Source organism: Takifugu flavidus, chromosome 15 (assembly GCF_003711565.1).
Source record: "Takifugu flavidus isolate HTHZ2018 chromosome 15, ASM371156v2, whole genome shotgun sequence".
Taxonomy (NCBI): domain Eukaryota; kingdom Metazoa; phylum Chordata; class Actinopteri; order Tetraodontiformes; family Tetraodontidae; genus Takifugu; species Takifugu flavidus.
In genome coordinates, this window is record NC_079534.1 from 356087 (window position 1) to 382105 (window position 26019).

Sequence of the window (26019 nt, forward strand, 5' to 3'; positions counted from 1 at the left end):
GAGGCGTCTGCAGGGCATGGCCTGAAGGGATCGTAAGATGCCAACTCTTAGCCTCGGGGTCACAGGCCAGACTTCTCCTTTCCAGCGATGAGCTGTTAACTGACCTCTGGGCATTCGGGCGGCAGCGTATTTCTGTTTGTGTGTGAAAGTCTGCGCGATGTGAGCTGATTTACCCCGACAAGTCGACACAACATAAATCCCTGTTTTTCTCCTGTATTGTTCAGGTTGGTAGAATAAGGGGAAGGGAAGGATGTGCTATTAGGAGCTCCCTGTAATCAGATAAATATGAAGCTTCTATGTTTCCTCTGTAGGTGCATGATGTTCTCCTGCTCGTTTGATGAGCTTTCCTAAAACTCAGTCTTTCCTTTAGTTGGAAGGTTTGTGCTTCTCTTTCTTTGAGTTCCCTAGTCTATACACCTCCCTCTTCCTGTATATTTTTCCTGCCTCCTACTCTTAACATCTCCACTTTTACTGCTGCCTGCCCATTGAGAGACGGTGCCTTAGCCTTACGCCCTACAGCGTGCTGAATTGTGAATCCAAACAGCTGGAGCAGGAGCAGATAGACTGTGACTGAGAAGGGGGGGGGTAAAGAGTGGGGAAGCAGAGAGAGGAGGAGAGAAAGAAAGATGAAAAGCATTCCGAGCGAGAGAGCCGCTCAGTGACGGAGGCAGAGGCAGCCGTCACAGCAACAGCGCGCTCCTTCCCCATCCTCCCTCTCCTCTCTCGTAATCCCACATCCACGCCGGGGGATAAATGGAGGGCACCCTGACCCACTGAGGAGTCCGAAAGAGACCGAAATCCTTCCCGGCTGTGATTTGCCTGGGTGATTCTTTTTTTGTGTGTGTGTGTGTGGGGGGGACAATAACAGCAAAGAGTGCAAGGAGGTGTGTTTGCACGAGCCACACTGAAGAGTGAGGAAAGAAGGGAAAGAGGGGGGATGAGTGGGAGGGTTTTCCACAGCTTGCTGCTGCCTGGGTCCCAGTGTGAGACAGAGACGGACTGAGGGGGACACCGGAGGAGTGGAGGGCTGGCACGCTCGGAGCACCGCCTGAAACTTGCGGGCTGATTGATTCATAGATGCACACAGCTGGACAGATGAGGAGACGCCAGGGACCGCGCTTCAGTCCTGGGTACGTCAAAGCATAGATTGGCATTTTTATCTCCATCCGTTGCTGCATTTGTTTGTTTTTTCGATCAACAGAACAGTTGCACGGCAGTGTATGTTCCCTGATCTTAGAGGTGATGACTAACCAAAGTGACAAGTCTCTCCACTTGCCCTCAGTAAGAGCAAGAGAATCAGGAAGCTGTGGTTGGTGTGTGTTTGTGTGTGTGCGTGCGCGCGCGCGTCCTGTCTTACCCACAATAATGTAAACCACTGGCGGCATTTCATAATGGCTTTCGTAAGCTGTCAGAGTGATGCATGTAAATAAACCTCTGCCTTTGTCATGTTTCACACCGTTAGACAAATTAAACAATCACATTACCCTCATCCCAACACGTGTTCCCGTCCAGCCGAGGATTTGCTCATTAATGTAACTTTGTGGGCGATGTTCTCCTGCGTGGGTGAGCGCACAGCCATAGATCAAGTATGCTTTAAAAAAAAATGAGGCTCCTGGGGGAGAAAAACCTGTAGAGTCATTGGTGCGCTGGGGGTCATGGCTCTGTTTACCCACGCCACACTGCCATGTGTGGTAAGATGACAAGCGCGGCCATGTGTTATGTCACGCTGTGGAGGACTGTATGGGACTTATGACGCCAGGTTTGCACGAGGCGCCCTCGCCGGCTGCAAATGTCTCTCCTTCTCCCCCCTCCCCGGTCATCTTTCTTTCCAATTACAGGCCGTCACTCTCTCCCTTTCCCCCTGATCCTGCCTCCCTCTTTCATTCTCCTGATAGGCAATTACCTTTTTCTGATTCTGCAAGGCTCTCGGACAGCACGGCTGACTAGTTTGCTGTCAACAGTCAAAGAGAGGGATTTCATGGCCATTTCACCACGTTTGGGGTAATCCGAACAAAGAACGACCTCGGCGGCGGCAGAACACAGCAGCCGCGTCGTGTTACTGTTGTCCTCACACGGAGACCGCCCAGAAAGGAAGGAAAGTGGCTCCACAGCCTTTCCGGCACGCTGAAGAATTACGCCTTTAATCATGCAATCGGCTCATTATTTTCTTCTCCTCATTAAGGTTGTTTGGGTTTCAAACATCATCACCATGTTCTGTCTTGACGTCTTTAAAACAGAGCAAGCTAAAAATAAAATAAAAGGCAAACACCGCCCTAATTATCTCATCTTATCTTTGACCCCAACAGCATCCACAAAGACGTGAACAGTTATGTAAAAATCAGCACATGCTAATGGCAGCAGCGGCGTGACGGTGACCTGGAGCGCAACCTCGCCGTCCTTCCTGCTGCAAAGCCTGAAAAGTGCTGTTGAGAAGCACAGAGGAGAAAAGATGAGTCAGGAGAAGAGCCTGGGCGATGATTAACAGAGGAAGAGAGGGACAGAAACATCAAATTTAATTTAAAAAAATAAGAGAAGAGATCATTGAAGAGGTTCGAAGTGGTTGGATGATCCCAACTCAACACTAAATGTGGCGCCACTTTGCTAGTTTGAAACGAGCTGTTGAAAGCTCAAATGGGTCTGCTTTGGGGGGGTCAACAAATCCACGTTTCGAAGCAAACGCTCCGGCGTGCTTTGATCTTGCATTTGTGGGCGGGGTTTGCAGGTGAGATGATGTCATCTGTCCCTTCTATGTGCGTGACACCCCAGTGGCGTGTCGCAGTGTTGCCCGGCAGTACCTTTGTTGCGACGCTTAAGGGGATGTTATTGCGCCACCTATAGTATTGGGATATGGAGACATATTAAGTGATTAAATGCTGATATTTTTGCTAGTTTTACTGGCTAAATTAATATGTATCACCCCAAACAACCAAGTCACTGTGTGCTGGAACAGACCTATTGTGTCTTTAGAGTCAATGGAGTTGTAAACATTATATTAAATGATAATGTACAAAAATAATATAGACATTATATAAGATATTGAACATTTTCTAGCAGGTCTGCACCCATTATTTTGAGAGTTGGTTTTAGTGTGAAACATGAGGTGTGCTGAGAATACTGGTGAGGATGACAGATCATACTGGATTTAAAACATGTCCGCAGCCGTGTTTCTCGATTTCCCCCCCCCCCCTTAAATCCGCGCAGAACATTTTTAAAAAAATATAACAACCGAGAGGAATCATTGTTAAAGCCTGAATGAAAGAAATGCACCGTATGAAAATTGAATTTCTCTTAAAAGCTTAAAAGCTTCCTCCCGAGGACTTGAGGAGATATGGGAGGCTGTGAAACACAGAAGGTTAAAGGCGGTGGGGGGGGGGACTTCAGCGTGAGGAGAGAAGGAGCTGTGATGTGCTGGTGCAGCCGGGGGATTTGATTGGGAAGGTGACCAGGGCCGTGTGGGCGTGCTGGAGGAGCTTTTGATCTGACTGGATGCACGCGTGTGTGGGGATAATGGCTGACCTTGAGAAAGGCATCGAGGGTTTTAAGGACGTCCTGCGCAGATGATTGCCTCTATTAGGCTGCTCGCCTGTGATCGAGGCGCTCACGTGTAGGAGGGTGCTGCATCGTCAACACAACACGCGTCCAGCACAGAGGCAGGTCGACAGAGTACAGGTCTGCACGTTGTCTCCAGCCCTGCGTGGGTTTTCCCTGGCTCCTGCGCTTTAATCCCACGCTCCGAAAACATGCAAATTAGGTTGATTAGGCCTCCATGTAGGTGTCAGGCAGCAGTTACCAGAAGATGGATGGATGTTTTTATTGTTTTCCATGAAGGTGGAGCACCACATGTGATTCTTTAGGGACTGACTGGTAGTTAGCAGGCTAGTTGGTGGGCCGCACTCTCACCACAGCCCTCATTTCTTCTTCTCTCCCTCTCATATTACCTTCTCTGCATGAATAAAGGGCTCATGTTACAAACTTCATTAAATGTTTATACATGTCATAAAGTGTGTAGGTTTACTCACCCACGCCTCGGAGCCCTCGGATGAGCTCCTCACAGATTGCAGTGGGTGCGTGCAGGCCTAAGTGTGTGTGTGTGTGTGTGTGTGTGTAACCGTCTTAAGGCCATCTGTAAAACAGACCTCTGGGGGGAGAGCGAGATGTTTATCTTTAACTGTAACTGCATGAAGTCGAGGCAGAGGAACTACTGAAGGTGTGTGTGTGTCCGTGTGTGTGTGTGTTGGTGTAGGTCCGCTCTGAGGTCATTCATTTCCACTGATGCTTCAGTCTCCCTCTTGTCTCTCACTCCTTCATGGATTCACATTTGTGAGGACTCTGTTCATCAATGCTGTATTACTATCGATTCTTCCTCTGATCCTTCAGTGTGTCGAGGAACAATAAAAACTATTTTTCTCCCGCAAAGGCTCAGCTGATAGCTCCGATAGAGCGCTGTGCTGCGGTCCTGCCGATTGCATTTCAATGATTCAGGTATCTTTTCTTGAACACCTCTTCCAGCCACCTGTAGTAATTTAATTATAAGGGTCTGAAAGAAGAAGTAATTAAAGTCTGTTTGACTTTTCTCACAGCTCTGTCCTAGTTTCTGTTAACAAATCTCATCAATGTCCATCTGTACTTCACCTGTTGTCACTCCCAACTTGAAACTTTTTGAGATCTAGCAATGCAAAGACTACATGTGGATTTCCCAGTACATTCAGCAAATGGACTTTTGGTGCTTTGTGATGAATTTTTGATCCTTAAACTGTAGTTTATAGGCAATGGGATTATCAATACTATTTAGAAGCTTGCTTGCATCTCAAAAAAGAGACAATAGGTGAACTATTCTGGCCCATCATCCAAGCTTGGACTCAATTAAGTCTGTTATTTACATTTAAATGCTGCAGATGAAGAAGCCACGGCAGCGTCTGTGAATCTCAGGGCAGTGTGGATGTCCTTTCTGTGATTTTAATGTGCTTGAACCATTTGTTCATGTGACTGTAGATGGACAGATTTTCCGTGATGTCCTTCAGTGCTGACCCCCCCTCCCCATTCTACACGCGCAGACATTTCGCTCAGAGGGAGCACAGTTTCAAATATTATCTCTGCTTCACTGCTACACAAACAGGCTTGCAGGAGCCCGGGGACAGTTCGCCATCGGTGTGTGCGTGTGTGTGTGTCACTGCGCGAGCACACACACACATTCACTCGGGCAGACATGTGTGTCACTCTCCCCGTGGGGATGTGAGCATGTGGAAGTCACTCGGGGATGTTAGCTCATATGTGTCGCTTTGTCTGTTAATTGTGTCACATAAAATAAAACTGGCAACATTTGAGTCACACAGTAAATGTGTACAGTTTGCTAAAACAGAGCGGTTTTGTGGAGACTTGGAGACCCCTTTAGCAAGGAGCAATTAACGTTCTGCTTTGAAGGAAAGCTGCGTGAGCACAAACGTGCAAAAATACAGTGAGGATGAACAGCCTGGGACAGATTTATGTCCATTAGTTCTTGCTCTTGCGTGACTGGCGCTGTGAAGCTGCGTGTCCCCTGACTCAGTTGGTCTCAGCAGCTTGTTCAAAGTGACTGTAGGTTTAGGAAGGACAAAAGCTGCTGGCAAGCCGCTTCTCTTCTCTCATCCCGTCACACGGTTGATTATCTGCCACCGCGTCTCAAGAGTGCAGCATTTTTCGACTTGAAAGATGCGCAGTTTTCCCAGAGCCACACTTCTTGGAGATTACACAAACAGTGGGTTTTAGATCCTTTCAGTGGGTTTTAGATCCTCTCTGATCTGATAATAATGCATCACATATTACGTCATGAAATCATGAAAACAACATAATGACATCATGTTTGGGATTTGTTTTTCGTGGGGGTTTTGGCCCTCCTTGAATATTCCATCTTGTTTACTCTTTTACTGAATGCCACCAACAGGGGGCGCTTGGGAATTTTCTGTGGTTGACTGTAAAACATTAATTACCATAAGTAGTTATCATAAGAATTTGGCAGTGCATCAACTGGCCTCACGCCAGGCACAATCGCATTAGCCCAGGACCTCCACAAACTGTCAGAAATTGTCTCAGGAAACCCGTCCACATCCTCCTCGTCCGATCTCGATCTGACTGCGGTTTGTCGTTGGAACAGACTTGAGTGGGTAGACGCTCACACGAGATGGCGTCTGGCACGTTGGAGAGGTGTACTCTTCACGGATGAATCCCAGGCCTCACTCTACAGGGCAGATGGGGGAGGGTGTGGGTGAGCGGTTTGCTGATGTCAGGGTGGCAGATCGGATGGCCCGTGGTCGCGGTGGGGTTACGGGCAGGCGTATGTTATGGACAATGAACACAGGTGTCTTTTATTGATCTTGGATGTAGACAGATATTGTGACAAGGTCCTGATCCTGTGTTGTGCCATTCATCCGCAGCCATCACCTCATGTTGCACAGCCCCATGATGCAAGAATCTGCACACTAAACTCACCCATTGAGCATGTTGGGGATGATCTGGATCGGCCTGATCAGGATCTGGAGTGGACCAACTGGCCACAATCAACAGCCCGATCAGCTCTGTGTGAAGGAGATGTGTTGTAATGTGTTCTTCAAATGGCGAAAGACCCAAAAATGGTGGTTGCGTAAAACTGCCATTTTTCGAGTGGCATTTTATATTGTGGGTTGAACGAGGTTCACCATGCACTTCGATATCATCTGGGCAAAGGAGAAGATCTTGACCCATTTCTGAACAATAACTGTGCAGCTTTAAAAGTCTGAAAACTTCAGCTCATGAAAAATGGGGGAAAAAAAGCGAAAGTGTCGTGTCTATATTGCTGTGTGCCCAGACTTCAGATAGCTGGTGAGTGTATTTGGGTTCCCAGCGGTAGCCTACGATGCCTCACGTCCGTATGTGCTCACAACCTGGACCCCCGCCACCTCCCACCTCTTCCACTCCTCTGTTCCGTCACGGAGTCATGAATTTATTATGTGGCGAAAAATGGAGCAATGACTTTTTGTCCCTGTCCCAGCGTGTCAATGGTCTGGAATGAATAATTCAGCCTCGGTGGTCTAAGTTAGCATCGGGAAGGAGGAAATTATATTGAATATTTCCAGGCTATTTTCAAAGAGCTAGCTGAGAGGCACGCCTCCTCTGTAGCACTCACGAAGAAGAGAAAAACAGGGATTCTTATTCTTATAGAGTCGACGTTTTAGCTCACTTCAGCTAGTGTATTATGCGGGCATGAAACGGTTTATAACCTCACGCTGCATCCACAAAGGTGTCATTACCTTGAAACGAGGAGAAAGACTATTGAGGAAAAAATGACTTCAATGAGTTTTCAGCTTTGCGTTTCCCGATACTTTCAAAATGGAAGAGACTACAGCTCATTTAGGGTGCAAATAAAGCCAGCAGGGCTCCTGGGATCTGCGACAGATGCCACTGAGTGGTCGCCCACCTACACATCCGTACGTGATCTTCACCAGACACATAAGCTCAGTCCACGCATGAGGTTTGTCACACGCTTGAGAACGCACGCACAGATGCAGATGCACACTCGAACAATTATTCACGGCCTCCCGGGGGCATCATCGAGACTCTTCAGGCGTGATCTCGCTAAACTGTAGAGAGGAGCGTCAGGAAGAGTCCTTGAGTTTTAAACACACGGAGGGAACACGCCCATCGTCTCTGAGGCATTAGCGGTGTATTCCTGCTGTTTCTGCAGGGTGTGGAGCAGCCCGACTGCTCTAATGTTCACTGGGGGAGGCCTCAGAGATGTTTTTTATAGGAATCATTTGATAAATCAGTAGGAGGGGGTTCCTCTCATCTGAATTTAGCTCTCAGTGGAGACAGAACTGATTTCACCACAATTCATCTCACCATCAGCTATTTGTAGTGTGATGAAGATGCTGACTGTATTATTATTATCTGCATAAGCGTAAAGCAAAATTAAATTCCTCTTTATTTGTACAGCATCTGTTGCAGTCAAACAGAAACCCAGAGTCTGACCCTTGAGCAAGCAACAGGGGCAGGACAACCCGAGGACCTGGCTCCTATAGACATTAGATGGATCTAATCCTTATGGCTGTCACTCACCAAATAATCTGACCACCTCTGATCTCAATTATCCCATATTTCTTTCATAATCTTCACTATGCTTACTATTCCCAACATGTCTTATTTAACTACTTCTCTGACCTTTTATAGAAACTTCACCCCCTGTGATTCCATGACTTCTTCTCCTCCTCCCGCCCTCCTCCTCTTTGGAATGATCTGTTTTCACCATCCACTCTGTAGCATTTACAAAACCTTCACAATTCAGTGCACACACACACACACACACACACACACACACAACACACACACACACACGTCTGCATGTGTGTGCATTCCAGTGGGATGGATCTCTGCTGAGAAGGACATCCAGGTAGTGTGATCATCCCCTAATATACTTTCTCTCCTTTACACACACACACACACACACACACACACACACACACACACACACACACTGTACGCTTCGATGTTTTACGCACGCTAAAATCTGAAGCGTTTCAGCACCTTTCCTCTGCCACCCGCTGCGTTCCCTTTCTTTTATTCTTACTCCGAGCCTCCTTTCACGTCACTCCTCATTTCCCTCCCGTCCCCGTCATCCATTTTTGTCTCCCTTCACCTCTAGTTCTTTGTGCCCGCCGCTGCCCCCACCCCCACCCCCTTCTGCCCCTTCATCCCCTCAACTGAAAGGGTAGCAAGGACTCCCATTGGTTGCATGGTTGGAATCAGAGAAACAGGCAGCCAATAAGATTTCGGGCTAACAGGGTCACTATCATGCATGAAGCAGTGCAATTGCTCTGCCTTCTGCATCGCTGCCATGTATGCATATCCAATGCCCTCCTCTGTCCTTGTTCCCATCCTGCATATTTCCTACGTAAACCCGAAAGACTCCTCCCGATCAGTTTTGATTGGCTCCGTTCCTGTTATTATTCATCCATTCTTGCATAAAAGAGACTCAAGCTCATTTCAGCTTCTCCTCATGGAGAAACACACACATGTAGACATTTAATGCATTCAGGTCAAAATCCTCCTGTTATGCTGAACTCCAAACACTGAGTGAGGAATGCTGTCACCCCTCCCCCTCCCAAATCGTTCCCCATCTCTGTGTTTATTTGCCACATGCAGACTTTTATACTTGTAATCGTTCGGTCTGGCCGCAGTCGGCTCTTGAAATGACACCCCCACCCCCCGGTGCTGACAGATGTGGCCTTTTCAATCGCTGAAATGCCACCTTGTGCCATAAAACGCTAAATCACAGCCTTCAGAAAACACCCCCGTGAGTTATGGAGCCTCTCTCGTGGCATCTGACTGAGCGTCAGACCTAATTTGCATCATTAGATTTTCTCAGCTGTGGAACGGCTCTGACCTTCCTCCATCATTAGTGACCGAGTAGAACGCCCCCACCCCTCCACCCCCGCCACTCACCCTCCGCTTTCATCTCCAGTGCTCTCCCGTCCCCAGTGTCCATCATCACCTCCCTCCATCCCTTACATTGGGTCAAATTATGCAGCCAGGTACTTATCTTTCCCAGTCTTGGCATTTTCAGTTTCTTTTCATCTGGCGTCTCCCCGAGCTCGCCCTATTTGCCATTTTTTATCGTCTTTGTCTTCAAATCCCTGTTTGGCTTTTACGTATCTAACAGGCTGAAGAATTGAATTAATTTCTCCTCTTCTTGAAGCCAGGCAGATATACAGAATGCATCTCCCCGCACTCCGTTCACACATGAATGTGCACAAACACTCTAAACTGCACAGGGTGGAAAATGTACCGTTGCCTTTCAGGTAAGATGTCTCCGGGGAATTTATTTTCCCTCCCAGGGATCACCAGACTATCGTTACAATCTACAGCTCCTCTGTCTGCGAGGCCATTCCGCTTCCCAATGACCATTGCCTGGGATTACCATATCCATTTTGTCATCTGGAAACTCATTAGCCTTTGGAAAGGAAATGACAGCAGCAATGAACTCCTTCATATCCTGTGTAGGGCGGCTTAATCAGAGATGTCATAAAACATGCAGCAGCACAGGAGAGATTGTGATTTATCTCCGCATGGCGCCGCCTTGACATGTAAGAACAGAGGAGACGGACGGCCGTTTGGCGGGTATGAGAAACGTCAGATGCAGCTCATGGTGGGGACGAAGTGTGCGGGAATCCGAGTTATTTCAACGCACACCAGTAATAAGGCCACAGAGGCCCAGAGGGCCCGTCCAATTCACGGTCGCTCTGTCACTTTTCATAACGTCTGTCGCTCAAAATGTTGGTTTTTTTTCCCCCTTTAGAGACAGGTCGGGTTTGATTAAATGATCTTTATCTCTGTGCTGTTCCTAACATCCACCATTCCTGCACTTTAATTACACCCCGCCCACTGTAATCACCCTACATGCTTCTGCAGCGGCGTGCACGTAAGCCTCAGAAGCAGGCGTGTTTTTGCAGCTATATGGAGCCTCAGTAGTATCGCGCGTAATGATTTGTAGCTGTTTGATCTGGCTACAGCTGGCGCGCTCTCAACCCTCTGAATTGCAGCCTCAGCGTAGTGCACGTACAACACTGTGCATCACAGCTCGTCTGTGGATTACAGAAACTTTGGATGGAAAAGGTCCGCATGGAACTCTTTCCTGTTGTAGTTCCAGTCTGCTCATTAGTTGTAGAGAAACGCCTTTGTCAGGTCTCCAACAGGGCCGATAAATGAAGGTTCCAAGAAAATCTTGTTGCCGATGTTTTCGTGGCCTTGTGATGCACCCTGACTGTCTCCAACCCCCCCGCCTGCCATCAGGAGGTAGCAGCTGTGCCCACATGTTAAAAGGCACATGGTCCAAAGGTAGAGCGAGCGTCCTGTTGCTAATGCCAACAGATGGAACAGCAGAGGAGAGGGGCCTTTTATCCGCCCGCAGCAGCGTCCCTGCCAATGTGACGTCTCAGTCTCATCTCTGGCCCGACATGATGACATCGGGAGATATTGTGGCTTTTCAAGCTGCTTAAATCTGCGATAATTTGAGAGTCGGCGTGATTTCCTTTCACCTCCGCTCTGTCATTTCTTCGCTGTCCTGTCACCTAAGCCTGCGCCGGAGTTTCACAATTAAACCCCTGAGCCCCCGGATCAAATGATTTCATTAGAACAAAGAGGGGAAAATGTGATGTCATACGGTGGCAATGCCTTCCCGACTGAGCCTGAGAGCATCGGTTTAACACCTGAGCGGAGAGCATATGGTTGCAGGCACGGGTACCTATCTCATAAGCTGCCCTGTGTTCTTTATTTATTACCCTGCATCTCTCTCTCCGTCTCCCTCACTGTGTGGCTGTGTGCCCAGATTTCAGCAAGCAGGTCAAAACACGGCAGGATGGAGGATCTTCAGTGCAGCTAGCGCTAATTAAACGTGCGTCTTTGAATCAAAGAAATAGATTTAATATCGATGTTCCCATGAGGGCAGCGTGGTGAGCACAGCCCCCTCTCAGGGTCCATATGATATCCCAACAAAGGGAAGCCACCCGTTTGACTCCCTCTCAGCCAATAAAGAGCCAATGTTTCTCCCTCGTCATGCAAATGATTCTTTTGACAATGACAGAGCACTGATGAGATTTAAAACAAGGGCTGGAGGTTGTTACGAGATTATATCTAATCCATTTTAAAAAGTTATATAATGTGATGTGAGCCAGCGCGTCTTTTTTTCTATCTTAACAGGATGAGGTCGTTAAACGGCACACACACACACACACACACACACACACACCACACACACACACACACACACACACACCACACACACACACACCTCACTTTGCAGGATTTGTAGCCAAGGACCCAGCTCAAAGTTGGCTGTTGACTTCCATCAAATATAAGGTGTTAGGTTCCTTTAACTCTGCTTTAAACAGGTCAGAATAAAGAGCTCTTTTAGGATCATATAGGCTGGAGCACGGATGCATATTTCCATACATAAAACAAGCTTGAAACATTCCCATCAGTCACTGTTCATTTATTCAGATCCATGTCACAGCATGTTTGGTCAGTGAATTGACGGACAGGAACTAGACGGGGCACAGCAGGGTTGGTGATACGCTGCTCTTCTATATTTAAAGCCAACAAACGCTGTTTGAAGTGAATCACTGGATGCTATTGTGGTTTGTTTTTCCCTTTAATCCCAGAATCCCTCTGTGCATATTTATCACGACTGTCAGACTCTTCTCAGCTGTCTGGAAATAAAAGAGACGACGGCAACAGAGGGGGACACGGAGGGACCGCACGCGCACGTGTCTCCACGCACAAGGGACTTCACATTAAAGTTTGCTTCACTTTGAAATCCACAGATCCGGTGCTCATCTCTGGAGCTGGGAATATTCCCAGGCCCATTTGCATTCTGGACAAGTGTCAATTATTCCATACAAATTAGACAGGATCAATGGGACCAGAACCGGCTGCTTCCACCTATTTTACGAACCTTTCAGAGACTAATTACAGGCTACAAATCAGGCCCATAATCACACATACGCGCACATCAAAGATGTCTGTCATGAGTTTGATCCGGGCCATCCAGCGCTCATTAAAGTGGAGAGGAGAGCGAGAGAGCCGGGCCCGAGTGGGAGAGTCACACCAACAGAAGACATCAAACAAGCGAAGCAAATGTGCTTCAGCTTTTTTTCCCCCCTCTACGTTTGTCGATGCGGCCGCACCCTGCTGTAGCTTTCAACAAAAAAAGGGTGTTTTAATACCAACCAAGTAGCAGGTAACAATGAGACAGAAAAAAACCCCAAATTTTCAAAAACTATACAATAACTTTTTTGGGTACTCGTCTCACAGAACAAACAAGATCCATTTTTAACAACTGTTTCAAAGACACCTACTAAATCAGCCGACTCATGGTTAAATATTGAGATTTGATGTGTCTATAATTTTTTTTGCACCGGTATGTGAGACATTGGTTGACTTCCTGCTAAGCTTGAAGGAAGCAGCTAATCCAGGCACCCCTGATGCCAGCTTCCTGTTGAAAGCGTGGTTAAATTTATCCCACAAACAACTCGGCAGCTCATGTTCGTGAAGACAGGAAAGAGGTAGATCAACGCCGACAAGCTGAGAGAAGGAATTTATTTAGTGCTGATTAATTCCCAACCTGTGCTTGTATGCACTGTCCAGACAGCAGTAACAACTATGCATGTTGAGTATGAGTATGAGTATGCTGACCTCAAGAATTCCTATTTTTTTTCAAGACCTGAAGGCATCCAGCAGGATTTAGGAAAACTTGCAGCTGTACTTTTTAATCCCAAACTTAACACTCACATGAATAAATGTTCGTTATTTATTATTTACTGATAATATTAGCAAATATAGCCCTCTATCACTACTCCCCAATGACGTACTGGAATCCACCTGAGCAGCGAGCCGTGTCATGACTTTACCAGACCCCCCGCTGAAGTCTCAGTGAGGTTTGAAATTAAAAAAAAAAATCATGCCAGTCACACACACACACAGGCGCGGATGTGATGACCTTTCCGGACTTGTGTCCCTTCTGATCCATTTAGCGCCATCTAACTCCCACCCACTGACTGAGGTGGACATCTCCTGTCTGCATAGGGACCACGCAGAGCGTGATGAAGATATTTATTACACATTTTTGGAGATGCTGTGTTATTTGAAGCAGTGTGAAGACTTGCCATGTAATAATCTATCAGTGTGCAGTTATTTGTGTTTTTGATGGTTTGTTTGCTGCTGTCAGACATTCTTCTCCGTGCGTCATCTACCCGTCCTTTCGCTTTCACTTTGGGCCAATTTTGATGTAGTTAGAGGAGTGAGACAGGCGTTTCTCAACTTCTGCCAGTTTATGCTAAGCGCTCGTGTCTGAGCTCCTCAGGAAAGATGCAGACGTGCACTACTGTACATCAGCTTGGAGAGATCACAGGGTTCAGTAAGTTATTTTGAGGATCACTTGGTTACAGGCGAAACACCACAGTCGGGGGCGGCATGAGTAACAACGCATGAAACAGCATGATGCGTTCAAAGACGTGGCAGTCGGAGAGGAGGTGATGATTTGTCAGTGTAGACTTCTTGCTTTGAGAAACCAGCCAAAGTTTGGCAATTTGACCTTTGTGAGCCCAACACCTGCTGTTCCTGAGAATATTCCAAAATTTATCATGAGAAGTGACAATAACAACCTGATAGAGTCTAGTTCTCTTCAATAGAAGCGACAGTCATTAGGATGGTGCATTCATTGAACCTTTCTGTAATTGTTCATCATTTCAGGTATTTCTGAAGGTTCTTTTTATCAGATTAATCATCATATAATCCGCACGATGCAAGTTGCCTTATCAGACTTTGAGAAATCAAATTAAAATGTCTTTCTACGTACTCCAAAGAAGTCAGATAACCGGACTGTCAATTCTCTGATTAACTCCCAGATAGCAGATATTTGTGGCCATGTAAACAGGTTCAGTGATTTGGTTTAATTTAAGGCCACTTTAGACTCTCCCTCTCTACTTGTAAAACAAAGAAACCAATTAACAGTCTCACCTTTAAATGTCCAGTATGTGTTCTCACTGGGGAGTTTTACAGCTTTTACAATAAGTGTGTACACAGGAAAGATGCTGATCTCGCTTATTTAGGGAAATATAGTAGATAAAAGGGTTGTGGTCGCTCAGTCTATTGGGAGGGCTGGGCAAGTTTGCCCCAGAAAAACATGAAAGGTGTTCTGCTAGTAGGGGAAGGTGCCAGAACACCTTCAGAGCACTGCCGAGGTACCCTTGAGCAAGGTATTGAACCCACAAATGCTCACATAGAGCCCTGCTGGGGACCCATCCAGGAGTGGACCCTGCCTTCACCCATGATGAGGAAATATTAGATAAAACAAAAGAGTACATGCAAAAAGAAGGTCTTTTGCAGTAATTGTTGGTTATGATTTTGTGATTTTTGATCAGCTAAATGTCAATTTAGGCAGCGGGGTGCCAGTCTGGATCAGTTCACACCCGCTGCACAGGTTGTCTTGGAGGACATGGCTCTGCCGTTCTTACATGGTGTCCAGTATGCAAATGCACAAAAGGCAGCGTTACTCACACTGCACAGCACATGGAACAGTTTGTCTTCGAGCGTTGGAAGTTCGCAGTAATCTTTGCAAAAAGTGGAGAGCTGATATTATTTTGACTCATTTGGTTTCCCTGCTGTTTCCAGTGGGTTTTATTTTTTAAATTCATGTTCATTCTTGTGTCCTCTCTTTACGCGCCATTCCACAATGTGCTCTGTGAACCTCCACTAAGCTGTGTTCTATCTAATCTCCATTCGCTGTCAGTGTTCCTTCTGCTTTCAGAGAATTTGTTGTTGCATCGAGGCCCACATGAGGCACAATTAAACTCGAGCCGACTTCCGAAAGTAACTTTGACACTCGCTCGGAGGAGCTGATATTGCTCATAGATTATCACCACCAAAACAACTCAATTCTCTGCCCTCCCCATGTTTACAGTCCCCTCCTCTGCTCGGCTATGACGTGCAGCTTCTGAGCCGCTCTTTAGACTCGCCTCAGGCTTAAAATTGAGTGACTAAGCACAGATTTAATACTCGACTTATGGCAACTTATCAATGAGAGGCGCAAACTGTCGGTTGTTCTTTTAAGGGTAAAAAGGTGTGAGGATTTCAGTTTGATTTCCAGTAATGAAAAAGCATGGAGATGAATGCTGAAGGCACTCCTGCGTGATAGAAATAGGGAACGATGGAGACAGAGAGGAGCAAAACAAGCCAGACAAAGCTTGATGGACGGATACCAAAGCTGAGGAGACCCACGCTCTGATGGCCAAATATAACAGCTTATAAAGGCAACCAGTCAACATGGATGACCTATTTACTGTCAGACATGCTGGCTCACAAACACACATGAGATAATAACCGCGGCCTTATTTTATACGCCAGTGAACAGCGCGGCGTTTGAAAGAGTCTGCTCATAATTGATGTGTGATTGGATGCCGCCGCTCCCTGGTATCAACAGGTTGGTTATTTTTAGTCCCTGGTTTCGGCCTTCATCTCATTCTCCGCCTCGTCTGGCTCTGGACAGCTGGTCTGGGACAGAATCCTCCTCCAGTGCTCTCTGGATAGTCGCAGCTCTCGCTACAGCTGCCGAGTTAACATCTGGCAAATGTGATTTCATGATGCTGTGAATTTCGGGGACCGGGTAAATTTTGGTGCGCTGGCGGTCCAGGAGCAATTTACAGTCTGGCCATGTGCTCTCTAATTAGTCAGGCAGCGCACAGGAATGCTATTAAAATCTGCTGCAAGCAAAAAGACATACAAAAATCAATATTTGCCATAAAATTCAGAGCAAAAGTGTGTTTTTATTCTGTTCACTGGATGTCACGGATACTCAAGGGCCTCTGTGATTGTGCCTGTCCTCGAATCCTCGCCGTCTCCATGATATCAGCTCATTGATTCAAGCTATGACCGTTGCTGACCTGTAGGATGACACCCCTGGGGGGAGGGGGTCAGTGAATAAGGATCTGGCACTCCCTCGCCACACTCCTCGATCATACCACATGCCATTTGTTGTTGGTGTGGGACAGAGTATCCTTCTCACAGCCCACCATGTAGCTCCATTCTTCATCCATCTTACCGGGAAATGCTCGATACAAACACACACACACACACCCAACGCATCCATCTGCCTTAAAAAAGAAGAGCCGGACAACAAAGTAAAGAAGCTTTCATTTATAAAGTAAACCACTAAAACCTGACCATGGGAGGGTCCTCACAAACAGCGTTTTATTTTCTTATCATCTGCTTTGAAGCTCTTTTTCAGATCCCACTCGCAGGCTCTGTTCCGCAGAGATTCTCAAGGCTCTGTTGTGGTGCTCGTGGTGAGTTGCTGCTGGTTGACAGTGTGATGCCGAGTTGTTGCTGATAACTGGGTCAGTTTGTACAGCAGCCTGCACAGCAGCCTCCCTGCACTTGTGATTCGTCTCGCGGCAAAAGCCGAAAACGAAAAAAGGGAAAGAAAAAGAAAGAAAAATGCTGCCTTATTTCAAGCAGAGCCTAAAGATTGAAGATGTGTTTGAGTGCGTGAGTGTCCGTCATAGAGGCTTTGTAGAAGAGACAGATCTCTGCTGGACGTTTGGTGACGTGTGAAAATACTTGCAGAGGATCTAAAATCTTCAGCTTCAATCCCATTTTCTCCATTTAAATCATCCAATGCTTTATTCTTACCTCAACCCCAACTAACCATCTGAGCATTCCTGGGAAGTTTCTAGCATTTGCAGCGACCTCATGGTGGCCTCTTGTTTCCACCCGTGCAAAACTTGTTCATTTCACGTCCAGCTAATGAGGCGGACGCTGGGTTCTGTTCTCGATCTGATGCCAGCCACTCGCTCGCTTGATGAAGTGTGAGTGGGAACACTGACAGGTTGCCTTTGAAGCCACATTGAAGCCCAAGTGATTCAACTCATCACTCTGCGAGGCCTAAAACAAATTTTAATTCATACCCAGTGAAATGCCACGTCCTACGCGTAGATGCGTCACCACATACCTGATCAAACAAATAATCCGACTTCAGCACACAGAGATTCGAATGGCTCCCACCTCGTAAGCGTGACACGCGTGGCTTCTGGCCTTAGCGTGATGGGTGAGGCACTCGGTCGGTGTTGATGCAGGGTAATAATAAATTCATTGTGTTTGTCGAAATGGAGCAGACAATCTCGGCACTTCAAGGAGAGCGCATGCATAAATTCGGCGGTAGTGCGAGGACCCCCTTCCCCCCCTCCCGGTCTGCTCCTGGTCTGTCTGCCCCCTCGACGGAAACCAATGATTAATTTGTGAAAAGGCAAAGGATCCGAATTGTCTCATGCCGATCCGGCTCTTCTGTCTGACAATCTCAACAGTGATTTTTCAGTGTCGTGTCAGGGTGACCTGGATCTCCACAAATTTTCATACGGTATTACCTAACCCTCAGGAAACATAGATAATTTACAGCCCTGCGGATGTAATTTTCATGAGCTTGTCTTTATTCACTCTTCTGCTTTTCTCCATTTTCTCTTCCTGTTGGGCAGGTGTATGGTGCACTGACCCTGCCTGCAACGGGCAAGGAGTCAGGAGGCCAGGGCCATGATCGGCTCTCCTGGTCTTGGGGCTCGTGCCTTAGTGCCATGGCCGAGGGTGTGGCGCTGGGTCTGGGTGGCCTCTTTGGCGGCCATTGTGACTTTGATGCTGCCCGGAGGTAGCCACGCCTGCCCGCCACGCTGTGAGTGTTCGGCTCAGCTGAGGTCAGTCTCGTGCCAGCGGCGGCGGCTTACGAATATCCCAGAGGGCATCCCCACAGAGACCCAGCTCCTGGACCTCAGCAAGAACCGGCTCCGCTGGGTGCAGGCAGGGGACCTGGCGCCGTACCCGCGACTTGAGGAGGTGGACCTCAGTGAGAACCTCATCTCCACACTGGAACCCAATGCCTTTGCCACCCTGCAGAGTCTGAAAGTGCTTAAGTTAAGGGGAAACCAGCTGAAGTTGGTGCCATTGGGGGCCTTTGCCAAGCTGGGGAATCTGACCAGCTTGGACCTGAGCGAGAACAAGATGGTGATTTTACTGGACTACACCTTCCAGGATCTGAAGAGTCTGAAGCATTTAGAGGTTGGAGATAATGACCTGGTTTATATCTCCCACAAGGTAAGACAGCCATTTATGGTGATAATTGTCAAGGTTTATCCTTGGAAATGCAATGACGACATCAACTTTGTAACTTTATTTATTACTTTTTATATCCAAGCTGTTATTTGTTTCCATGTATTGTGCTATGTTATGCTTGTCTTCTACAAAGCAAAGTTGGTGGAATTAAATTTTGCAACTCTATCTTCAAAAACAAGGTGTTTTCATGATGTGTTAACTGTTTCATTAACTTCTGCTTTCCAGGCTTTCTCTGGCCTGCTGGGACTTGAAGATCTCACAATAGAGCGTTGCAACCTAACATCCATCTCTGGACAGACGCTGTCTTACCTCCGCAGCCTGGTCACCCTTCACCTGCGCTACCTTAGCATCGGCGCACTAGAGGACCAAAACTTTCGCAAGCTGTCCAACCTGCGAGGTCTGGAAATTGACCACTGGCCCTACCTGGAGTACATCTCCCCTTTTAGTTTTCAGGGGCTGGACCTCCACTGGCTTTCCATCACCAACACCAACATCACCTCTGTCCCTTCAGCATCTTTTAAGAACCTAGCTCACCTCACCCACCTAAATCTGTCCTATAATCCAATCAGCACTCTCGAGCCATGGGCCTTCAAGGACCTGCTGAGACTGAAGGAGCTCATCATGGTAAGCACGGGACTGGTGACAGTGGAGCTGCACGCCTTCGGAGGCCTCCGACAGATCCGGGTCCTCAACTTCTCCTCCAACGACCTACAGACTCTGGAAGAGGGCGCCTTCCACTCTGTCAACAGTCTGGAGACCCTGAGGGTGGACGGGAACCCCCTGGTGTGTGACTGCCGCCTGTTGTGGATCCTGCAACGACGCAGGACCCTCAACTTTGATGGCAGAGTGCCGGTGTGTGCAGGGCCAGTGGAGGTGCAGGGGGTCAGCCTGAGCGCCTTCACAGATTCTGCACTCTTCGATCACTTTACGTGCCAGAAACCTAAGATACGCAACCGGAAGATGCAGCAGGTAATAAAGATACCATGGCTTTAATGTTCAGAAAACATAACAAATTCCTGATGTCCCAGGTAATACCATTTCCATGTTTTGCTGTCGTTTGAGTTTGACTATTGTGCATTTATGATCTCCCACACGTTCCACAGGTAATCGCTCATGAGGGCCAAGCGGTGAGTTTCCTGTGTCGAGCTGAGGGGGATCCGATCCCTGCTATTGTGTGGATTTCCCCACAGCGCAGGCGGATCACCGCCAAGACTTCAGGGCGCATTACTGTCCTGCCTAGTGGTACCCTGGAGATCCGCTACGCCAAACTCACCGACAGCGGTACATACATCTGCATCGCCAGCAATGCGGGCGGCAATGACACCTACTTCGCCACGCTCACCGTCCGCAGCCAGCCGCTGGACGCTGCCTCAGCCTTCTTTTTCAATCGCTCGCTCTACAGCAGCGACTTCTTCAACGACACAAATCTAAACAGCACGCGCGTTTTCCTCAAGTTCACCTTGGACCTGACCACCATCCTGGTCTCCACGGCAATGGGTTGCATCACCTTTCTGGGGGTGGTCCTCTTCTGTTTCCTGCTGTTGTTCGTGTGGAGCCGTGGCCGCGGCCAGCGCAAGAACAACTTCACAGTGGAGTACTCCTTCCGGAAATCGGAACCCGCCACTGGCAGCTCCTCGGGAGGGATCAGGAAGTTCAACATGAAGATGATATGAAACAACGCAGCCAGGGGTCCCTCGGGGGAGGCATGAGCACGTCTCAAAAAAAACGTGTCTGACACACGCCAACGCACGCAGCAACACTCACAAAGAAGACTGAAAGCATAAAAAAGTTGCTTTCAATACCCGCATTCAAAATTGAACACCCACAGAAAAGTGGAGCCGTGTCTTGAATTGGTTAGTAAATGACAACAAAATGACCCTGATCTTTGGGTATTCACCTTTTGGTGGAGAGAAAAGGTTCTTTAAAAGGTACAAAGGAGGACCACAGCATCAGAGCCAGTAGATTGATTTCGGAAATTGGAGTTGTAGAGCTTTCTGGTGGCACTCTGATGAGAAAATGAGCTACATTTTCTTGTTAAATCAAATTTCCCTTCACTGTCTTTGGTGCAGTTGGTTGTTTTTTGTTTTTGTTTTTTAAAAAAAAGGAGTTCTCAAGCAGACTTAATTTTAGTCTGCCTAATTAACAAGTGGGTTGCTAAGCTTTCTCACCACGGCTGGATTGTTTTCCAGTTTCAAATTATCAAGGAGATCCATCCTGTTTATCGACTAAGGTTTGCCACATGTGCAAGAAATTGACCTTTCCTTCTTTGTGAGAATTTGAAACATCCTTGGCTGTGTGAGTTTGGGACGAGCACGCCGGCCGAGTGCAGCTGTGGCCACCCGCGGCCCAGGCGGTTTGGTTAGGAAGCCAAGCCCGACGGGCCACGGATCGCCACAGCCACCGTAACAACCAACGCAGAGGGGAGCAGTGGGGGGGCATGGCTGGTGCTCTCAGGCCCCACTCCTGCTGCTCTACCGCAGCAGGAGTGGGGCACTAGTGCGAGGCCCCCTTCCCACTCTCCACTGCTGTGTCGGTGGATTACCAGACCTCGCCAGCACTGCCCGGGGGGAGCAGCCTGGAGAGGTGGGTCACACTCAGGGGCCGACAGAGGGCACGCTCCAACACTGTCACAGTCACGCACAACACACACATTTTCTCAGGAGAAGCTACAGCGGCTGTCACCACACATGCGTCCAACTGTCACATTCCAGCGGCGCCACCATGGAAATCGTCCTCTAAGAGACTTAATGCATAATTTGGGAGCGTAAAAAGCGAAGCCATAGCGTGTCGGCCGTTTTTTATACTGCAGCACGTGCAAAATTCAGTAACGTAATCATGGAACTATTATGTCTACTCAAGGCACCGTGGCCAATCACTAGACCATCTGCTGTCACTTGTTTGCATAAGGTTGCACATAAAGCACACACACACACACACACACACACACACACACACACACACACACACACACACACACACACACACACATGCTGTGACAGTGCAGCAATGTGCTCTCTCTGTCTCTGAGCCGGTCAGCGTGCGAATGTCTCTGCCCCCCCTAGCCCAGTGCATCCCCCCTTCCTCACCCCCTAACCCCCACCACCGCCACCACCCCCCACACCCCCACTGGGTCCTCCTTTGGGAGGGGTCCCTGGCTGGAGACCGAGGTTTCAAATGTAAATGAAGTCGTGTTAACCCTACCCACGAATGTGCATCGTATAGTGGAGAGTAGTACTGTGATTTTTAGAAGATAAAAGATAAACCTATATCAAACTTATGTTGTTTGTCCTCTATTTTGATTTCTTCTCTTGTTTTTCTTTCCCTCCGTGACCTTTTGACCGTTTTTTCCTTGTACTCCATGTGGGAACGCTCTGTCCTCAACACCCAAGAACACAATCGCCGCTTCTTTTTGGGTCTCGTGTGATAAAAAACTAGCGAATCCACGACAACGGGTTATTTTCTGTTGTCCTGAATTAGGAGTAATTTGGGGGGGAAGACAGATGAAGTTTGTTTCCAGGTGCCAGAATACATTACCTGCAGCAACATAACATCACAAATTCAAATATAGATTCTCCCACGTCTTCTTTTTATAACGTCGGAAGATGGGCTTGACACAGAAAGCCAACAAAACCAGGCAGGAAAAATAAACAGGTAGTTGAAAACGCTACATTTACACCATTTCAGTGGTGTCTGCCAGAATTTTAACATAATTAACAGCACTCTTATGCAGGAAAAATACAAATTCTGCTGCAGCCAAAGTGTTTTCATATCTGCTCTGAGTGCCGGATTTACTTTATTAGAAAATTATAATGTTTTCTGGCTGTTTATGCTTTTTGGACAGGCCAGGAAGGCTTTGAGAGCACACACCAAAATGAAGGCAGATACAAATTTTACGCACAAACACACAGAGACCTTTGGAGAATTTTGGGGGAAAAAAGAGAGTTTGGATTTGGTCTTTAACTGGTTTGACTCAGATTCATATTGTAAAAAGGAATTTTGATGCAAAAGGCATCTGATGTAAAAATAATGAGAGCGCTAAGAACTTTTGCAGAACAGATTCTTCAAAGCAATCCGGCCCACTGTGGGAGGAACGGCTGGAATCTGTTGAAGAGTCATGGAGCCCAACAAGACTCAGCGAGCGAACTGACCTGCTTCTCGTGGTGTTGAGAACAGGACGCCACCCTCATGGATGTCTCTGCTCCCTCGCCCGACCCCCGTTTGTTTTATCCCGCCGTCTTTCTCAGTGGAATCTAGGTTTAGAAGACAGTGAGAATGTCTTGTCGTGGTTGTGGATGGTGTCGTCGTGTAAACATCGGTCGCTAACGTGAGCGTAGACGCGGTTGTTTTTTTCATTCTATGATCATATTCTCCTTCTCCCCCCTCTTTCCCCGCCCTTTGACCCCACCTGTTCCGTGTCAATGTTGCTGCCTTCCCCTGCCCTCCCCTCCCTGTTCACAGTATTAGGCTGGACTATGATTGTGTGGTGGTAGACACGTGTGCTGTGTGGTTGGTGAGTCAGTGTTGTTGTGCTAGGATTTGTAGCTCCTCGTGACGCCATCGGACGCGGAGCAGTCACCTAGTCAGTGGAGGACAAACCGAGGAAAGGGGTGACCCAGGTTCCCTAAACTTAAAAAAGAAAAAAAGAAACATTCGTGCCATTTCACATCCTCCTCTACCGTGAAGAAACTCACAGTTTGGACTCTCACAGGAACACTTTCACTGCGATGTCTCTCTGGATATTGGACCGAAGCTGTTTGCATTTGCACTGAAAGATGTGCACGTAGAAAGGGGGACTGTTATTCTGGAATCAGTTTAACAAGGAGATTGAAACCCTCTGAGATTGAAACCCTAAAAATCTTCTGGTCAAGGTTGAAAACAAGCAGTCGAAATGTTCTTTAAATGTATGTTATATATATATTTATTTTTGCCAAATGGTTTCTAAGCTGCTTTGTATTTTTAGATGAGAAAAAAGGTGCCTCTACACAGAGCTTTGCTGTCTGAGCCTGACTGACAGACTCGATGTTTGAAGAACCCAGTGGAGCCCCTGCTGTGGTACTTGAGAAAATAGGCTGAGCCGTACTCGCTCCCTCCTTCAGTTCGCCCTTGCCCAAGGTTGGTTTGTCTGTAGCCTTCATTTGCAACATCTGAAAGCACCAACTTCACTATCAGGAAACCCTCCAAGCAGACTAAAATAATCCACGTCCTGAGACACCATCAGCCAAGCCTGAATTCTTCACACTGGTTCTGTTTTTTCGTTTTGTTGGGTTTTTTTTGGCCCTCCCAGTCTAAACAGTGCTGCCAATCCTACCTGCAGTGCATTTCCACATACTCCAGTATAGCACTGTTTGATGGCATCTCAGCTTCAGCTTCATCCGATTCTGTTAGATGTCAGTTATCAGAGCAGAGATGAGCCTTAATAGGCAGAGAAACATGCTCAGTTGATTGTGTAATGATTCAATCTTCTCATTTTTGGGATTAACCTCTGATAATGGCACGCCACATCGACTGTATTTGTGTGTATATTTGAGAGAACTAAACCGTTTGTCTGTGTCACTAAATTGTCCGAAAAAGTATTTGTTTTCAGCTAAAAAAAAGAAAGAAAGAAAGAAAATGAGACATTACACCTTGTGCAGACAGCTGCTTAATTTTAACCTTGACCGGGCGCCCCCTTTCTATGTGAAAATACTGCCATCAAGTGTTCATTGTCCGTAACAGCAACCAATGGGACCAGACCGCTGGTGCACCAGTGTTGTACATTGTGGGGGAAAATCAAGGGTAAATCAACACGCGAGGGCTCACAAAGAGCATGGACAAATACAATTGACTGTTAGCTTTGAAAATCAGTGCTTTGCTGATTGTTTTTATAGCCATAGTGTGACCTCTGGTGTGGATATCTGTCTGTGAGTGACCTACATCAAATCTAAACCATTTATTTCTGATCTGGCCTCAAAGAGACTCCGTGAGTGGGCCCGTAATTGTCCCCCCTCCTTCAGGCTCACAACAAACAGCAAACACACTGCATAATTCCATTTGCATTCCTTCTCTCTGTGTGATAATAGCTGATTTTCAAACATGCTTTCCATGGAGAAAAAGTACTTTCACCTGCCCTTGAGGGGGTTAAATCTATGCATGCCTTTTCTATGACATGACTGCTGTTGCCAAACTCACTCACCCACACTTGTACAGAGCTACGGGTGCCATTGTTGCTGAGCGTCGGACTGCTTGAGACGACCGTTCTGTCAGAGCAAGTGAGACCATGAAAAAACAAAAAGGCAGATTTGAGATGTGGAACAGATCGGAGCCATGGGCACGCCAACACCTGCTCTGGCGTTCCTGAATAATTAGCACCGTGCCCTCGTCTTACAAAAGAAGCATTTGTTTACTTGTGATGATTGTACTTTCACACCCTCACACAGACCGACACACACAAACACACAAAGGATCTGTTCATACATGTAAGCTGTAGATAATATGATTGATATTCCAAGCAGGTTGGTGGGACTGATCAATGCAGTATGGGGATAGGATTATTAATGGCATACTTTCATTGATCTGTCTTGAACCTTGTCACTCTCCCACAGTTCCCCTGGTGCAGGAGGAGGTGTACGGAGCACACCTGGCTTGCACACATTCCTGGGTTTCCATCTTACCTTTTTTTTTGGAAAGCTTCATAACAACGAGACGGTGCCAGACTATTATTTTCTCCCACCAAGCCTGTGCTGATCTGTACTTCCCCTCCTCTTGTCCTCTTCAGAGGGAGTTTTTTCGGGCCTCTGTGTTTGTTGGAGTCTGCAAATGGAAAATATTGGCACCAAACTCGTTAAAGATTATGTCAGTGGTATTTTCCACATTCATTTTAATTATCTCTTCCTAAACCTAGGAATGTGTGCTGAGTACTCCATCCCAAACACAGGCCCAACAAAAAGGATTATTATCAATAAGCTCAAGAACATTTGCCTATATGTAAAATGCATTTAATTTTTTAAATATCTTTGGATGTAAGGAAGAGATTTTGTACATATTAGCCATCTATTAGCTTAGCCATATTCTGTCATCTAATCTGTGGACTTCCTTGCCGTGTCTGACAGAGAACAATGACTGTTTAACTGTAAATAGTGTAGGTAGGATCAAACTATTGGCTTTACTGTAGATTCCTTTGTCCAAGGATCACCCTTGTTTTGGTCAGTCCCGTGGCTGCTTGGTATCAGAGGGGAAGAAAGGATGATAATGTACATGTATAGAACACATACAGTGGTTCTTTTTTAATTTTCATGTGTGTTTTATATACCGTCTGTCCTGTAAATGAACTCCTTTTCGTCATAAAAGCATGATATGACTCATAAATGTCCCTGGTCTTTTCTT

General features: G+C 47.0%; 2 protein-coding genes across 3 annotated transcripts in view; one reads left to right on the forward strand and one right to left on the reverse strand.

Annotated features, from left to right (window-relative positions):
* The window catches only part of LOC130538964 (uncharacterized), a 34207-nt gene extending 17612 nt beyond the window's left edge, over positions 1–16595 (reverse strand). The window contains exon 1 of the mRNA XM_057057026.1: positions 16521–16595. Coding sequence (XP_056913006.1) covers positions 16521–16595 — 75 coding nt within the window. The remainder of the gene's footprint in view (positions 1–16520) is intronic.
* LOC130538652 (leucine-rich repeat and immunoglobulin-like domain-containing nogo receptor-interacting protein 3) lies at positions 490–26001 on the forward strand. 2 transcript variants are annotated; one of them, XM_057056478.1, is made up of 5 exons: positions 490–1130; positions 18030–18639; positions 18883–19281; positions 19372–19626; positions 19761–26001. In XM_057056478.1, the coding sequence occupies exons 2-5, from the start codon at positions 18085–18087 to the stop codon at positions 20328–20330; spliced, it is 1779 nt and encodes a 592-aa protein (XP_056912458.1). In that variant the 5' UTR covers positions 490–1130; positions 18030–18084; the 3' UTR covers positions 20331–26001. The 2 variants fall into 2 exon arrangements, with proteins under 2 accessions (XP_056912458.1, XP_056912457.1); XM_057056477.1 differs by having other exon boundaries at positions 491–1130; positions 18883–19626.
* The last annotated feature ends 18 nt before the right edge of the window (positions 26002–26019 follow it).

Bases quoted from the DNA above. Each gene is read 5' to 3' on its own strand.
- LOC130538652 (XM_057056477.1), top strand. From the start codon at position 18,085: ATGATCGGCTCTCCTGGTCTTGGGGCTCGTGCCTTAGTGCCATGGCCG. The intron at 18,640-18,882 runs GTAAGACAGCCA...TCTGCTTTCCAG, and splicing joins TGGTTTATATCTCCCACAAG to GCTTTCTCTGGCCTGCTGGG. The intron at 19,627-19,760 runs GTAATAAAGATA...CACGTTCCACAG, and splicing joins GCAACCGGAAGATGCAGCAG to GTAATCGCTCATGAGGGCCA.